The sequence below is a fragment of the Zootoca vivipara genome, chromosome 5, assembly GCF_963506605.1.
Source record: "Zootoca vivipara chromosome 5, rZooViv1.1, whole genome shotgun sequence".
Taxonomy (NCBI): Eukaryota; Metazoa; Chordata; class Lepidosauria; order Squamata; family Lacertidae; genus Zootoca; species Zootoca vivipara.
In genome coordinates this window covers 67,062,719-67,081,347 of record NC_083280.1, presented here as the reverse complement: position 1 = coordinate 67,081,347, position 18,629 = coordinate 67,062,719, and the positions used below count along the sequence as shown (strand labels likewise).

Genomic DNA, 18,629 nt, shown 5'->3' with positions numbered 1-18,629 from the left:
TCAGAGAAATTGTGTCCACAGTTACACCAATCAACAGTGCAATCCTATGCACAGTTTGTGCGGAAGTAAGCCACACTAAACTCTAAGTAAAACCAGGCATAGGACTGCTTCAGATTTATGAACGTTGCCACATATTTCTTACCAGTGGAGATACCACAGTGAGGTGACTGAAGGTGTCAGGGGAGGAAACAGGAGGCTACAGAGGAGCAGGCAGCAGTGAGGGGGCAGAAGTGGGTGAGGAAAGTGGCTTGCAAGCATGGATGGCGGAAAGATGCACACTCCTCATGGACCCGGATCTGCCGTACCCTACCAGCTGCCCCCAGCCTGCCATCTGAGGCAGCTGACTCACAAAGCCTTATGGGTGGGCCAGCTCTGTGTAACACACTTGGGGGGGGGAGAGAGAAGTTTGCATTTCTTAGTACAAATGCTCTCTGCTCTGTGAAAATGACCTTCCAGCTGTGAAAAGTTAATGGGCAGATTTCTATATAACTATACTATTTTATAATGTAAGAACAGCATGCGGCATCAGGATAACGGCTCACCTAGTCCAGGATCCAGTTCTAACAGTGGGCAAGCAGATACCTGTGGGAAACTCACAGGCAGCACATGAGCACAACAGCCTCTGCCCACCTCCTGTTCATAGCAACCGGTATTTAGAGGCATATTGCCTCTTGACCTCAGAGGAAGGGCTGGCACAGACTGTGCAATCTAATGTTCAGAAATAGTTTTGTTTTTGTGTTAGCTAGACTTTAGAATTTAATAATCTTCCACTCTTCTTCCCGAAGTTTGGGACTGACTTCCCCATACCTTTTATTCTAGACTCCTTTTTCTGTGCCACACTATTACACTTGAATTTATCTTGAGTTTACAGATCAGTTTCTTTTTATGAGGTATGCTATTCAATTCTGTCAACCTCTCCACTCTCATTACTCACAGAGAGTTGAATACAAACCTGTTATAGGAGCATTGAACAATTGAGTCCTCCCCACTTCAAGAATACTTTAAAGTGACAAATACTTGAGTCTGATGAAACAAAAAAAAGGGGGGGGTCACTTTAACAGCTTGCTCTAAAAGCCAGTTAAACTGAAATGCTAGAATTTAGTTGATAGCGTAGGGGGAACTATTTTTCTCCCATCCAATGATTCAGGGCTCACATATCCATACTTAAGTCTCACACAGAGGTACCTGTGTGCATGACTGCAGTCATGGGGTGCAATTTCTTACTTTATTTATAAAAAATATTTATAAACCAACCACCTGCATAAAATATCAAGGCAGTTTAAACCAATGCATACAGATACAGGCAACCCCCAATTTGCAGGGGGGGGGGTTGCTTTCCGGGTCATTATGTGTGATGGCAGGCCATATGTAAGCCCACCCCGCCACATTATGCCCTATTCAGTGTCCAACCATGGCACATGCATGTATGGACATGCATGCCTTGAACACACACAAAATGGCCGTTGTCTGTGCAACACATATGCACCAGATCTACGCATGCACCTTTTGCTAAATGCCAACACAGTTGCTCAAATCCGGTAAACATTGCAAATATTTAAAAGTCAGGTTGTTTACCTGGATCTCTGCTGCTATTTTTTTTTAAAAAAAAATGTTATTACTATCACCTTTCTCCTATGCAAGTTAATGGAAAGACCTCTATCTCCCAAAAGGAGATGTATCCCCCAAAATCTGTGGTTGGGAAGATGACATTTCTCCCAGGACTCAACTAGACTGGTAAAGAAAATGCGATTTATATGTATTGTATGTGCGATATAACATGGTGCCACCAGATGGCGACATGGAGTCCCATTTTTTCTCTACCTGCTTTCCCTGTTTAAATTTACAACGCTTTAAACTGAAATGCTTCTTTGATGTGTCTAGATCCAGCTCCAGTCTTTCCTCGGGATCCATGGTCTTTCCCCCCCTCTCCCCCCCCCAAAAAAAATCTCTTCTCAAGTTAATGGAGAGATTTCTCTCTCCCAGTGAGAAGCTGAAAATCAGAGGTAGGGGAGCCCACCACCACCAAACACCTTGCGATGCGAGGGCCCTTGCTGGAAAGGGTACAGTTTCTTCCACTACTGTCTTCTCTGGTGATCCAGTGTCTTTTTCCACCTATGCAAGTCAAGAGAGAGATCTCTTGTCTCCAGGGAAAATATGCTATAGCCCCCAAAATTGGGGGTGGGGTGGGGTGGGGCACAGAAGTCCATTTCTCAGATTCCCTATTATAGTGAATGGGGCTGAAACTAGACTTGTTAAAGTAAAACAAGTCAATTTGGAAAGTCCCAGAGTAACAAATCAGACTGCTTGCCATAGCTACAAATACAAGCTAGATCTTGGGGCTAGTGTGCACACCCTCCAGAGAGAGAGAGAGAGAGAGAGAGAGAGAGAGAGATTGGGGGGGGGTATTATTTTTGTGTGAAAGAGCTTTCAATCATGTTAGCTCTCACCTTTAGTCTAAAGTGGTACTGTGCATTGGAACAGAGACTTCCAGAAATGTTTGCACAGAATTGTGGCCTTAAGCTATTTTAGTTCAATATATTTAAAATAATTCAATGATATTAAGCATGCCGTAGGATGATGACTTGCAGAGCCGTCTTAAGCATATGTGGTGGCGGGGTGCAAAGATCCGCCTGCCCCCCCCCAGGTTGCCCAAGGTTGTCAACCTTTTTTTAAGGGGGGGTAACCCCAAAGTTGTTGACCTTTTTCTAGCATGCATGGCAGAGCTGGCCTGGCCAGCTGCCTCGGCACCAACAGAGGAGCCTGAGGCGGGGCACCGGGCACCGGGCACCGGGGGGGGGGCAAGCAGAGCCCAGCACAACAACAGTCGAACCTGCCAATCCCAGGCGTGCAGGAGGGTGGAGCCAGCCGGCTGCCTCAGTGCCTCACTCTCCCGTAGCAGAAGAGCTGTGGCACTCCAACAGGCCCTGCTGTTGGCTCTTCCCAATCCCCAGGCTCCAAATCTCGGCCCCGGACTCTCAGCCTGGCACCCCTGGGAGCCCAGTGCCCGGGTGCCCTGCACCCCTGGCACCTATGGGTAACACGGCCCTGATGCCTTGGTGCTTTGATAATTCACATCCATTACAGTATGCTTAATAAAATCATCATACAATTTCCAAATTTAAAAATGTGATCTCATTACATAACAGTCTTTTTACCACCATCCTCACAACAGCATTTGCACATAAGAATCGCCTAATAGGCAATTTCAAGTAGCTTTTTTTGCTACTGTGTATTAGCTAACAGTTTGTAAGAGAGCTGCACTGCAGCCATGTTAGATTATTCACAGAGTTTCATAAGGAGAAAGAGGATATTAAATTGTGCTATGAAGAAAGGAGAGATTATTCCTTGCCTCAAACAGTGCCTGTCAGCTATTCTCATTCAGTGCTTGTAAGACTACCAACCTAGATAAAAATGCAGTTACTTTGAAAGATAATTTAAGTACCTTTGATTTTGGTGAAACATCACAGGCAGAGAGATTTATATCATGCATACGGAATGCTATCCATAAATAAAAACAAAACAGAAATCCAGAAAACCTTCTGAGATAAACCATATTAGATAAGGTTGAAAAAGAAAGGCTGTGCTCCTAAGCACACGTATTGGTAATAGTGCAATCCTATATATTAGCAGTGTGCAGAACCACAGAATTTGCTTCAAACCCTGCTTATGTGCTCTGGAGATTACCTGATTCAGCTTGGGGTCCTTAAAAAAAATCTAATTAAAGCTTTGCTGTCTGATGGAGGCTGAAGTTCCAAAACCAGCCGCAATCAGAGGGATGGGAATGGGATGGAGGGAAGTGCAACTGGAATATGCTTGCAAAAGGAAAAGCTATTGAGAAGGCTTGCATGCTCTTTTCTACTCTGCTTGCACCCATTAGCTCCTATGTCCACAAGTTACCTACTTGACCAACTCTTTGGTTATGTAAAGACAGAGATTTTTCTAGAGGCGTGCCATTCTCAAAGGAACATTTTTGCAGTTTCTTTTATGGCATAATGCAATGTATGCAGGAAAAGGAAACTGCTAAAATGATATATCCATTATAGATACATTATTTATTTATTTACTTAGATCATTTTTGATACTGCTTAATCTCTCTCTCTCTCTCTCTCTCTCTCTCTCTCTCTATATATATATATATTGAAAGCAGTGTTTACATGCATATAATACGTGAGCGCATAATTGTAGTTGTTTATATTCTAATGCAAGCTGGAATGGGGAAACTGACAGCAAGGAGCAAGACAGAAATTAGGGGGAAATGCTGCGGAATAACCCAACACTGATATTTTTCATTTCTAGAGGGGAGGAGTCCGATACTTGTATACATCTCATGCCAGGCCTCTTTTCATTAATGATGGTTGATGTATTTAAAATTAGGATGCAAAATTAGGGTGGAACTATACAACACAAAGAACAAAGGGCTCCTTCACTGAATAATATTTAGTTCAGCCTGATATCATTAAGATACATATTTCCCTACCCGCACTAACAGCAGTCAATTATGTAGAGTAGGCCAAAGAAATGCTCATACATCAGACACTAGAAAGAGGAAAACAGGTACTTGAAAAGGGGGCTATGGCTTCCAGCATCAATTTTTCTTAACATGTGGTGTGGGCCTGGCAATATTTAATTATACGTCCGACAGTTATTGCTTTTTTATTGTAGTGCCACATTTTTCTATCTACTCTATTTTGAAGCTTATGTCATTAAAGCATTTTACTGACTTTTCCATTTGAAATTGATATATAATTACTTCAAGCTTACAACTAAACTACCTGTTTTTAGAAAGAAAACACACAATTTATAGTGTTTGTTCTGCAGATTCACCACTTTCCCCATATACCTTATGTTTCAAAGGAACAGTTTACATGTTATACAATTTGTAGCCCAAATTACTATTTTTCCTTGGACATCGATTTCATTGTCCATGTGCTAGAATCTAGCAGCTAGATAAAAGCAGGAAAAGACCGTATATAAATATTAATGAAGGTCAGATGGTAACTGCTTTTTAAATGTCAAAACTATCCTTGTGAACATTTAAATCGTGAGTTGTTGCTCAAGAAACACAGCTTATTTTCTTGTATAGACCAAGAACATGTGAAAATACATAATCGCAAGGAGAACGGCACACAGTTTGCATGTATAGATGTCATATAATTAACGCACATAAGATGACATATTAATGGACATTAATTGTGCCTACAGGAATTTCTAGTATGCAATTTTGCAGGTGCAAAAGTAGTAATTAGGAAGCAAATTACAAATAACATTCACAAGTTGCTTGATGTGAAATTAACATGTATTTAATACATTTTGAATGAGCAGATACAAGACTTGCCACATCCCCCAGGACTTGAGGGTCATTAAAAATTGTTCATCAAAATTCTAGCATTAGTATACCTTAATTGCATGGAATTATATGAAGCCTAGCTCATCCGAATTCCATTGAAAAGTGAGATGGGGCAGAATTGCAGAGAAGATGGAAGGCATAAGGCCACAAGAATGATGGAGAAAAAGAAGGCACTGACTCTACTATAGGCAGTGAAACATGTATTCATTTTAAAAAGATTCATGCTAATAGTGCAACTGCCAAAAGGCAGTGTATTTTAAACCTAGTGAGCTTAATTTCAGTGGAATAACTGGCTGGAAACATTTGTTGGACCAGGTGGCATAAGCTGGTCACAACCTCTGTAGTGCCAGACCAGTCAGAAAAGACAAGGAAGTCTGGTAGAGAGGTATCTGAGACCCTGTTGTAACATTGCTTCGGGTCTTTTATCACTTACAGTTTCAACCAGTCTGTCATCCAGGAGCACTATGTCAGCTGTACATGCTGAACTCAACTGTTCAAAAAGCTGTGGACATATGATTTCCCTTGAGCTGAAATCTTAATTGACTAGATATTTTGCACTATATTTTTTTCTGAGAGAGAGCTTGGAAAGACTGAGCCCAAGTGAGTTGTCACCAATCCTCCAGAATTTCTGCTCTCCAAATTTTCTCAAACTTCCCTTGCAAGGTGAGTAAAGGGAACCTAACAGTGAAGAAGGCTGACAATGGCAGAGGCCTCTTCCTGAGATCTCTAAGCTCCCTAGCAGAAATGGTTGCTTCCGGCTTTCTTAGCAACTATGGCTACCATACGACTAAGGCATCCCCTACCATCTAAAGCCATTCTCCATTCCCACTGGAGCCTACGTTTAGGTGATTTCTGAGCTGATTGGGGTGGGGTGGCTGTTAGGCTTCATGTTGTAAACAGCTGGGGATCATTCCTGAAGTCATAATTCCAACCACAACCCCCATAGCAGCTCTAAGCACCACTATTAAATGAATGTGAAGCCCAAATTGAGGGCTGAGGTTAGTATCTGGTGCCGTGCTAATTCACATCCAATACAACAAGTATGAGTATGCTAAATACACTTTAAAAGTTGTTGGTTTTTCCAACTTTGAAGGTGTGATCAGGAAAATGTCAATTTTTTAATTCCCTAGAAATAGAATCTCTGCTGAAGTAGACTATATGCCATATGCCACTTGTCCTTTGGGGGGAGGGGAATAAGGTGAAAAGATCATCAGTTGCACCATAAACACCATTATCCAAGAGAAGAAGAAGAAGAGTTTGGATTTGATATCCTGCTTTATCACTACCCGAAGGAGTCTCAAAGCGGCTAACAATCTCCTTTCCCTTCCTCCCCCACAACAGACACCCTGTGAGGTGAGTGGGGCTGAGAGACTTCAGAGAAATGTGACTAGCCCAAGGTCACCCAGCAGCTGCATGTGGAGGAGCGGAGATGCAAACCCGGTTCCCCAGATTACGAGTCTACCGCTCTTAACCACTACACCACAGTAGAAGTGCCCCAGAAGTGGCTGGCATAGGTGAACTTATTTTGTAAACAAAAGACTTCCTACTATACTCCTCATTCTAACACAAACCATTAAAAGTTAAATACCTCTTCCAGGACATCAGCAAGCTTACTGAGTATCTCTTCAGGAAGGCTCTGGAATGTAGGAACGCTGTAATATAAAGTGAGAAAGGCCATAAGGGTATATATAAAATCATATCTAGAAGCTCTTAACCACTTACAACAGCAAAGTAAATTGTAGTTGTTAAACATCCATATAGATTAACACAGGTTCAATAGTTCTTTTCCAAATAAAACATTAAAATGCCAATTTTATATTTAGCTAGAAGCATCAAAGTGTTTAGAACATACTAACAGAAAAATTTGACACCATTTTAGGAGGCAGAGAATAAATTCCGTGTATATTTTCAAACTGTGAGCATGAATATATACCCATGAGGAACTTCTGTGTCTAGCAAAAGGAGATCAAGGACTGTAACATTAATCAGCACCACAATTTTAATATCGAGTTTTCCTGGCAAAAGGATGTAAGTAAGAATACAAAAATCAGTATTGCACCAAAATCTGTCTTCTAATTTCTTAAAAGTTTTATTTCACCAAAAAAGAGAGGCTTCCATCTTTCTGCTCATTCATAGGGCACTTTAAAATTTCCTTAGAATTTTGGGCAGTGTGAGGTTGCACTTATTGCTGAAATATATGGAGGGTGATGAATATGTTTTTCTTTCCATTAAACATTTCTCTAGCACTCTGCATATTTCCTGGTTGCCGACTTTTCAGATATGAAAATGCCCCATGGATAGAATTAACTCGTGTCTTTCCCTGGGCTTTAACTGAAGCATGGGAAGCTGGCTACAAAGTGCCACAAATCAGTGTTCTTAGTGGTTTCTTTCTTAATGGAAAGTCCTTCCTTATATTTACCTTGCCAGCACATATATTTTTATAGATTTTCACAAGAATACAGTAACATAAGCAATAGACATTTCACATAGCCACAGATCCATCCTTCTGAGAACTTTTCAAATTCATATCCATGAGCATACTATCTAAGATAGTTTCCAGTAGTGAATAAAATTCTGTTAGGAAAGAATCTCGGCAATGTTGTGCAAGTCTGCAATATGGTTAGTGAAAAGACCAAAAGGCAACAAAGTGGTAATGCCCAGATCTCTTTGTAGGTAACATATTCACACCAGCTCTGTTCCACACTGTCAGTTGAAAAAAAGAGAGAATGAAGCAGCACAGTAAAAAATTGCTGTGGAAATTGGTTAATTTTGCCCCCTGTCGTGCTCTGAATCACAGATTAAAGTCATAATTAACAGAAGCTAACTCAGCAAATTAGTGCAGGCAGAAAATGGAATGATATTTCAAACTGTTAATAATGGATAAAGATGGAACTACCAAAGGGTATGCCCACAGGGAAAAGATTTCTGTGAGGGCTGCTGCTGAACTTGATTAAATCATTTCCTCGATCTTTGATATATCTGATGAACTTTATCTCAATGAACTAAAAAATCTCAATATTGGAAATACAGTGGTACCACTGTTTAAGTAAACAATTGGTTCTGGAAGTCCGTACTTAACCTGAAGCGAACTTTCCCATTGAAAGTAATGGAAAGTGGATTAATCCGTTGCAGATGGGTCCACAGAGTACTTAAACTGAAAGTACTCAAACGGAAGCGTACTTAAACCGAGGTATGACTCTATAAGGTAAGGAGCAAATTAAGTTCACATGTAAGTGGGGAAAATGGGGGTGAAGAGCATTCATTTCTGAAGCATTATTTCAGCCACAGAGCAGATAATTAAGCAATTAGAAATGTTGACAGAGCACAAGTCCAAAATAAATGATGTCCCGGAGTGACAAAATTACTAGTATAGTAAACAAGACATCTTTAACAAGGATTGCCAACAGTACACATAACCCATGAATGCTTCTAAATACCTGAACCAAGATAAAAAAAAATTCCTTCCAGAAGTACCTTAGAGACCAACTAAGCTTTTCATTGGTATGAGCTTTTGCGTGCATGCATAAATACCTGGAAAGTGACAGCATTTATATATTTATACCTTATACTACTGAGACAGCGTAATTTTTTTTAAAAAAAAATAAGAGCTCGATGAAAAATACATATTTACAAGAATGTATAAATGCAGAATTTCATACTTGAATTATGAGCAAAAATATGCTTGAGTTCCTTGGCATCATCAAACTGATGACTAAGGACTTAACAGCATTTCATTAAATGATTTGACAGCATGGCCCATACATAAAATCCTGTGGAATTTCTATGCATATAGAGAACAAGCAGAGGAGATTCTTTAAGGTGGAGAATTTTATATCTATTATAAGCCAACCTGAGAGATTTAAATACAGACCTTCCAATGTATTTGCATTGCTCAGAGGGGCTTACAACAATATTTAAAATACAAGGCCGTAATAAATCAATATAAAAACAGTAAGTGTTATGCCTCCTGCGATGTAAGGTTTTCCCAGCTGGGGATGGCAGAGATCTTACAGGTTTAGGATTATACAGCATAGCAAGACAAATCTACTCTGTCACAATGCATTATTTAGGAGCAGGGTACAGAACAGCCCCTCTGAAATAGCAGTCTCTTTTTTACATGTACTGAAGTTTTAAAAATCTGCAAAACCAACATAATTGTGATGTAGCACCTAGAATTAATTTGATTTCTATCCTACTTCTCAAATATTGTTTCCTAAAGCAACTCACATTTATTTTTTAAAAATGAGAGATAAACTGTGCCCTTTGGTTTAAAAACTAAAAAGGCATAACATGCAAGGAAAAGGGTGTGGAGGGAACAGGTAAAGGAGAACCAGTATGGCAATGCCAAAATGAGAATATAGAAGTTCCTCCCTGGCTGGCCCGCTGGTTTTCAAACTTCCTTCCCCATGAAGCACTATTAACAATAATTAATCTGCTACATTGCAAAGGATTCTGGAAATCACCATCTCTGTTGGGTCAATGTGGCTCACATGCACTAAGATGTAACCTAGAAAATATAAAAGCTCCCCTACAGTTGCTTATTGAAGGGTAGAAAGGCTGTATTTCGAGGGATATTTCTCCAGCAATACTGATCTTATCAAGGAACTTCAACATTCCTTATTTTAAAAGCCTAGATTTTCGTTTGCATTTCTGTGATCTGTTGATAAGGGGAACGAACGTTTTACAAAAGCCATTTAATAGTAATTGTGCTGCCTCGCTTATCCTTCACTTTTTCCTTAAGCCAGCAATCTTTACAGATGTGTATATCGAATAAACAAAGTACTAGAATGGACATGGGAAAAATTCTCTATTTCCCCCCATGCTTCTGTGACTTATGAAGCCACACCATGTACTTTCCAATGGTTAAAGGTAGATCATAACATTTTAAAACTATCACGTAACAAAACTGAGGCAGGATGGTACCTGAAATGACCTCCAAAGAAAAACTATATATAATGAATCAGCCAGTCACATGATTTGGATCTATCAAGTCACATTACATTAGGTTGCCAGAAGTGGTGAATGATGAAATGAACTCTGATACCACCCTGCATTTAGCAGGCAAAATTTCTGCAGCAACTCAGAAATATGGCAACATAATTTATTATGCATGGGATCCCACAATTTCGGGTTGGCTGTAGCACACTCATGAGTCTTCATGAGTTACCCTGTAAGGCAGGGATGGAACACCTTTGCCAGTCCAAGAGCCACATTCCCTCAGGGGAACTACTGGGAACTGCACAACAGTGGTGGGCGGAGCTAAAGTTAAAAGTGGGTGGAGCAAAGGGAAAAACTGGGCAGAGCAATACTTCCGGTTTGCTGCGGAGGCAATGGGGGACGACACGGTTCTTGCTGTAAGGGCGCCTAGGGGTGTGTGCCAGGGCTAGGCGCCCCCTGAAAAAAAAACCATGGACAAGTGGGGGGTCTAAAGGGTCCAGTGGAGCGTGGAGAACTCGCCCCAACCTTGATTTACCCTTCGCTGCGTTGCAAAGGGGAAAGGGGAAGAGGCTTGAGTCTGCTCACAGCTTCAATGTACCCTGCAGCTGAAGCCACATGCTGTCACCATAAGCAGTGGATTTTCCAAACAGAGGTAACAACCAAATTAAAACTTTTAAGAGGAATTTAGATCCAAATTTATTGATTTGGCAAAACGAAAGCAAAAAAGGAAATCAGCTTCCATTTTCTGTGGACAGACTCTGCAAGGGAACTTTTTGTGAATGGGAGCAGAGCATAGTAGCAGCAGCTAAAGGAGACTATTTACCAACTTTGGAACAGAAGAGATTTCCCTTCTCTTTGTATACATATTGGATACAATTTATTCAGTTGTTCTTCAGCAGGGCAACTTTGAAACATATATTGGCAGCTGGGCAGAGATACAACTTGACAGACTGAGTGATAACTGGCAGAGCAGCAAAAAGGCTATTGTTTAAAGAGAGGCTGGGAAATACAAGAATTTAAATCCTAAATCCTGGAACTTGGAGGCACAAACCGAGGCTTGCAGGACAACTCTCTACCTTCATTGGGAGAGAAATCTCCCAGGAAGGGAAGAGACCCTGGAACAGCTGGAGTGGGAGTTGGATTAAAAGTGCTGATCGAAGACCAGGAACTTTACTGAAATAGTTCTGCCAGCAAGTAACTTCTTAAATGTCTCTGGCATCTTTGGAAGCATATCTCTTGGAATTTATAATTTGGATTATAATACATTAAAACATTAAAACTACAAATATTTTGGATTACAGTCTGATTACAATCAGAAACTATAGACTAACTCTCATTCCTCGCCACTGTTTGAGAAGGGAAAGAACTGTGGAGAGAAGTATATTTCTTTCTTACAATTTGAGGACTGGGAAAAATTGTGGAAAGTAGATTTAAAATTTACAGACTGTTCTCTTTTGAAGGAAAATTACATGAAAATGATGTATAGATGGTATATTACACCAGTAAAAATGGCAAAAATGTACAAAACTGGGTTAAATAAATGTTGTAAATGGAAAGAAAAGGAAGGTATATTTTATCATATGTTGTGGGAATGTAGAGAAGTGAAAAAAAATTGGGAGATGATATTTAATGAATTCATTTTTTTAAAAAAAGAACATTTGTAAAAACAACAACAACCCAGTAGCATTTTTGTTAGGGATTTTAGGACAAGACCTGCCAAGGAAAACAAAGAACTTATTTATGTATGCTACAACAGTGGCAAGAGTCTTGTTAGCACAAAGATGAAAGAATGAGGAAGTCCCAACGAAACCACAATGGCAAGAAAAATTGATGAGCTATGCGAAAATGGCAAAATTAACATACAGTACAAACTACATGAGACGGACAATTGTGATTTCAAGTAAGAATGGGAACTTTTTACGGTGGGAAAGGGAGGGATGCGGGGGAGGGGGGAGACTTCAATCTTGCCAGGCAATGAAGATACTTCACACTTCATGTCAGCTAAGCAAAAGCACTTGAGGAATATGAAGCAGATGATGAGCGGCAAAGGGGGGGGGGGTGAGGGTAAGAGAGGCCTCAATCACCCCCAGGTTCCTGACCCTCAACATAAGAACAACAACAACAAAAAGTATTCAGGAGAATAGTTACATTATTTGACAGTCAATTTCTTTTTGATATCAGATTTCCTCAATACTCTCGCATTTGAACCTAGGAGCCTTTGATAACAGAAGGCTCTTGGTATCTGCAGGAGCATTTGTTAGTGGAATAGGAAAACCAAACACCCCCCCCCATATATTTACACCCTCCCTTCAGCTCCATCACGCCTAGTTTGGGATACCCTTTTAAAAGAGAGGGGGAGTGAAAATAGCACCCTTGCCCATTATATTGATGGGAGTTTCCACAGAATCAAAGAGTCTTCTGTCAGCAAACTGAATGCAACTGACAATCATTTTGAAGACCACCAGGAAGCAATTGTATGAAATACAGGTTGCTTTCCTAGAAAGATGCATGGTACCTTGACATAAAGAACTAGGTTTTCTCATTTTCTGTTTAGCAAGTTACCTGAAAACAGAAGTGATGCGTGATAATGGCTATAGGTACAATCTGACAACTTTAGAAGCCTAAGTAGATGGAGCTGTGGCAACACTGTTATCTAAGAATGATGTTGGCACTAACAAGATGTTACACCTGGTATTCAGGGATTTCTGCATGGACAGCCGTTGCATTGTTCAAGGGAGTGTAAGAAAATTGAATTTTAACAGGAGAAGCCAATAAACCATGGCATTTACCAATCTGTCAGCCATACAAATATTTGTCAAAAGGGACAGGGAGTACCAAATGGACAAAGTTTTGCTTCTACACAGAATATATGATCCCTACAAGTGTAACAATTACATAGGCATCCTTGACTTGGAATATCATTTCAGAATTGTGCATTCACTCTTGTGAGAGCATAGCTGTCAACCCTCCCTTTTTTTTGCTGGGAATTCCCTTATTCCAGCGCTGTTTCCCACTGCTATCCTGGATTGTTAGATATACCATAGACTGTCCCTGGGACAGGTGAGGCTGCTGCTGATCCCTTATTTTCAAATCTGAAAGTTGACAGCTATGTGTGAGAGGGTCCAAGGAAGTACTGTCTCTAAACGCTATTTTTATATATTTAGACATTTGGGTATTAATCTCATTAAAGACCAATGGGATCATTAGGGCAAGGGATGCTGAACCCTGTCTTCAATCAGTGATGGGAGCCAAATGCTTCAGGCCTCTCTAACCAGCCTCAGGACTCTTCCCCAGAACACACACCCCATTGCCCCTGCTTTGTGCCCACCTCAAGTACTTTTGTCTGACTGAAAGATGCCCTTGAGCTACAAAGCCTCTTGCTCGCCTGGGTGGTGTTTGGGTGTGTGCAGAACCCTCTGATTTTTGTGTGTGGCTGGAATATAGCCTGACGTATGAAGTTAAGTCACATCTATTGCACCACCCACTTTTTGCCCCCTGGCTTCCCCTATCACTGGCATCCAGCTCCTATAAGGTTGCCCATGGGTGGGTAAAAAATTCCCCAGCCCTAACGCAAAGGTTGCAGGCATTATCTCAGCCATAGAATATCTTTTTAAAAAAGGGTCTCACTGGATGTAACAATCTAAATGAATTCTTTTGCATGGCAAAATGAGCATCTAATCCCCATAAAATCATAGAAAGCATACTGGGGGGGGGAGCCAAAATCTAATCCCCTTACTATTTTGACACTTTTAGAGATAATAAAAACAAAACTGTCTTTGTAAAAGACAAGCTGAAGCTCAAAGTCACAGACAACACTAGCTCCTTAGTCTTAGTGAATGTCAAAGCTGCTAACTGAAGAAAAGGCATCACTACACTGCAATTTACATTCATTGAGATATGAGCCTTATGATTTCAAAACTAGTTAAATATTCACTGACAATATCTACAAAGGATATTTATGATAACCTAAATCAAGTTCAACTGACCATTTGATTTCAGTCTAGCAGCTATGCCTGCTACACTTGACAGTATATCAGCATAATAATATATGTTTTGGATATTACTTTGGCAGGACAAATGCAAGCCATTTTGCTCATTATTTTCAGCTCAGCAACAAAAAAGGAAGGAACTGCATCATTCATCTAATAAAATAGACTTTCTTTCTAATATTACACATTTTCTATACAGAATTCTATACATACACCATGCTGTATCTTTCCTAGAGTATAATCATTCGGCAAATGAGGATCTTTTGTATGAAAATAGTTGTATACCCTTTCTGGTGGAGTTTTGGTACAAACACCTCCCCACCGTTTCTCATGCTCCGTTCTAAATCACAGTTGTGGCGTTCCCTGCAGCGCCCCTGAAGCTTAGTGGCCAGTGTGACCAGACCAGTTGTGCTCCCCTAAATCCACCTCTGCAGTGGGGCACTTGAGGGTACATGGCTCCTCATTGGACTGAAGCTCCGACTCAATAGCTCCAAGCAACATCTGCCTCATCACCCCCAGCTAAACTGCATCAGCTGGACAAAAACATTCTTCTCTCAGGCCTTGGGCTAATGAAACAATCTGTGGCCTTTTAAACTGTGGGGGGTTACTGTTTTTGCTTATTATTGTGTTATGTATTATTGTGTTTTTATATTGTGCTCCTTGGATGAAGGGTAACATAGAAATTTATTAATAAAATAAAATATACTCAAGATGGCTTACAATGCCATAAACTATAACATAACAAAACAGGGTAAAATACAATCAAATAATATTTGATGCTGTCACGGTGCCTGGAGAAGGCTACTTCAGAGTAACGACTCTCCACAGCTCTGCATTTTATGGTTTTATTGGTGCTGAGTATTTACAGTGCTAATGGCAGTGCTATTTACAAAGACCCATCTGTTTAGCTTGAATCAGAACCTCCCAGTGGCTTTTGGCGCGTTTTGCGCCAACATAATAACTTGGGGAGACCCATCCTCTTCCCCCGACGCCTTTTGCGAAGTTCCGGAGTTGGGGGGACTGGCCTGCCCCCCTTCCTTTCCCCTTCCTGTCCCACCTGGGACGATGGCTCTCTTTCCCTGCCAGAGCCTTGGAACCCACTTCCTGTTTCCCCACTTGAGCTGGAGCTTTCCTTCTTTTCAGCCTCGCTCGGGTCTGGGCTGGAACTCAGGAGGGGAGGGGCTTCGCGATATCCCTTGCCCCTCACAGATATCAATAAGGAAGACTAAACTGTCCGGAAGGTATTGCTATCCTTGAGAAATGGGCACGGTATTATTATTATTTTATAGTCTAAATAGGTATTCATATTTATCTTACAAAAGAGGTATATGTTCAGGGCCGTCTTAAGCATATCTGCGAAGATCCCTCCGGCGCCCCCCCCCCGCCCCGTTTCCCAGCACGGCTGCCTGGCGGGTGCTGTGCATACCACGGCTGCCGCAGGCGCCACGGTGCGGCGCCACCTAGCCTTGCCTTAGGGCCGGCCCTGTATATGTTATAATGCATCGATACTGGGATCTTTTCCACAATGAATCCAAAAACATATATTTAGAATTATTTACAAGCAGAGATGCCAACAGCAGCAGTAAAGGTGTTCCAAATCTCTTGAAAGGCTGATACATCGGTTCAGGGATCTTGAGTTCTGAACACTAATTTCACTGAGCAGTTCAATTAGTGTGGCCGGACTCCATGAAAACTGTTGTTTGACTAATTCCTATGCCTCCCATCTAACATAGCGAAGAACAAAGTATCCTCTTAATCATATAACCTGCACAAGCTAAAGGCTAACCTAAGCAGAATGCTTCAATAATTGATACTTGTGCAGAGATGGAGGAGGAATACCCACTTCAGGATTTGCCCAAGGCAATAATATACTGGCAACAAGTCTATGCCTATTTTAAGAAATGTCACCACTGTCTTTGCAATCTTCTCATTTGCTGGTTTTCTAAGTATAAATGGAACAGACATTATTGATTGTATGTGTTGTAATGCAGGACATTTACCCTCTGTGGATTCCTGAAAACTAACGAATAGTTGATGGTTTTACTTCAGCATTTGGGCCTGATTTTTATTATCACTGTTCAGTATTGACCTCTAGCCCAGTGTTTAACTTGACATGTAACTGACTTATGTTCAACAATTGTGTCCTTTGTAGTTCAGCATGGACCACTACAGTTGTCCACTTACAGATAACCATCTACTTTTCACACAATTTTCCATAAAGAAACCTTCATTCTACTTCAAAATTAGTGGTTTAGTAGAACCACAGACACTATATCCTAGCACCAACAATTACTGTTAATCTGACAATTGAACAGACAAAAGTAGGGCTGGACAAAATATCTATTTGTGTTCTGCAAAAATGGGGATATATTTGGTGATGGCTATTTGACAATTTCTGCATGTGAAGCATGTTCTCTGCTGGTAAAGTATCTCTTCCTCTTGACAATGGAAACAGTGACAAAACTGGTTCCAAAGTCTCAGCATATTAGGGCTTCATTCACAGATGTTATCAATATTATCAGGATGAAACTCCACAGATGATCTGGCCTACCACTTTCCCACTATAATGGAATCTGATTATTTAAATAACTTGCTGATCAGCACTAAAAGTGCATATTTTACTAAAATCTACCAACATGTGTACAGTACAGAAATACATCTTGCATACAAATACATCCCAACCTCACCTGGGCATGGGTCAATGAGAATGGGGATCATGAGCACAACTGGGCTAATGGAGATGCCATATCCCAAGGGTTGCTAGACATTCTGCTCAAGATTTCCCCAACATTGACACTGTTGATGATTATAAGAAAAGCATGCAAGTAGTTGCAAGCCTCACAATTCTGGCCCAGTTTGCATGTAATATATCTAACCCAACCCATGGCTAAGCATGCATGTGCAAGCATGCAAGCACACTGACTGAATATCATTGGTGATTTGTGCCTCATGTGATTGTGCTGCTGCCAAACCACGCAGAATTAAGCCATGGCTTGGGTTTAGCATAAATCCAAATCCGAACTCATGGCATGTCTTGGCCACAACTTGTGGTTTGTCATGTGAGAGAAACCATGAGTCTGGGTTCACTGTTCTGACTTAGACTTGGGAGTACAGAAATGTGATATATTTCACTCTGTCCCATAGGAAGCAGTGGATAATTTCTTGCCACTACACCATTAAAACCTAAAATGTTTAAAGACCGTTAAATATTTAAGTGTCTTGTTCTGCTGATTGCCAGCTTCCATGATAAGGTAGTTTCATTTGAAATCAATAGAAGTTACTTCCCAGTAAAAGTGTTTATAATTAGAAGGCTGGTTGACTATTTTTGACTATGCTAGTATTTCATCATTCAAGACTGCAGGACATGTTCATGTTCCAAGCTGTAGAATGCTGCTAGCTGTGATATAGAATTCCTTTGAAGTTACTGTTACAAACAGGATATTGGACTAAAAGGGTACGAACCTTCCATTCTGTTCTAACGTTATTTAGTATATTCAGCTTCAGTTGGCTGCTTTTCATGTCACACATTAAAGAAATGCAGGGGTTCTCAGAAGCCATGCAAACATATTAGCAAAAGCACTTATGAACAGCTGTTCATTTCTCATAGATTACCACAGTGAGTAATCCACCCATTTTGCCACAAGGAAAATAAGCAAATTGGGTTCCCCTGATTTCATGTGTGGTGAGTCATAGTCAACAAGAAGTTAAATTACAACAGCTTTTATACAACACACTCTATTAAACATAGGGTTTTAATAAGGTCTCCTTTAGGCATTGCTTCTTTCTCTTATAATTTATTTTCTATTAATTATAAACCCTGATATGTATGTATCGAAATACATTTGATATCTTAGTTCTTCTGCCTGTATAATCCCTTTAGGATAAGCTCATTATGGATACTTTGTGCCGAAATGCCAAATCTTAAGTCAATTGCAAATCATGCTCTGTGCAACAAGTAAATTGAAAGGTCAAACTATCTGTCAAAGCATTCTCACAAATGACAAGATTTAGCCCTCCCTTTGCAGTTGTGTAGAGAAGGCCTTCAAAAAAGGGCATGGATAGTTGTCGGAAAGGTCATAGATGAATAGAACTATACTAAAAAAATTTTATCTCTTAAGAATGATGTGAATTTTCATACTTTGAACCAACTGGGTGGGTTTTATGACCATTTTTCAGGTTTATATAAAGCAGGTTTTGATCACCTTCTCCATTCCTTATGGAGAACGCCCTCCCATCAGATGTCAAAGAGAAAAACAGCTACCAGATTTTTAGAAGACATCTGAAGGCAGCCCTGTTTAGGGAGGCTTTTAATGTTTAATTGTTTTATTTCATTTTTCTGTTGTAAGCCGCCCAGA

At 40.5% G+C, this 18,629-nt stretch overlaps 1 protein-coding gene across 4 annotated transcripts in view; it reads right to left on the bottom strand.

The window, feature by feature from the left end:
* The window catches only part of PRKG1 (protein kinase cGMP-dependent 1), a 583,016-nt gene that overhangs the window by 142,815 nt on the left and 421,572 nt on the right, over positions 1 to 18,629 (bottom strand). For all 4 annotated transcript variants that reach the window (XM_035137531.2, XM_035137530.2, XM_060274879.1 and 1 more), the window contains one exon: positions 6,936 to 6,999. In XM_035137531.2, coding sequence (XP_034993422.2) covers positions 6,936 to 6,999 — 64 coding nt within the window. The remainder of the gene's footprint in view (positions 1 to 6,935; positions 7,000 to 18,629) is intronic.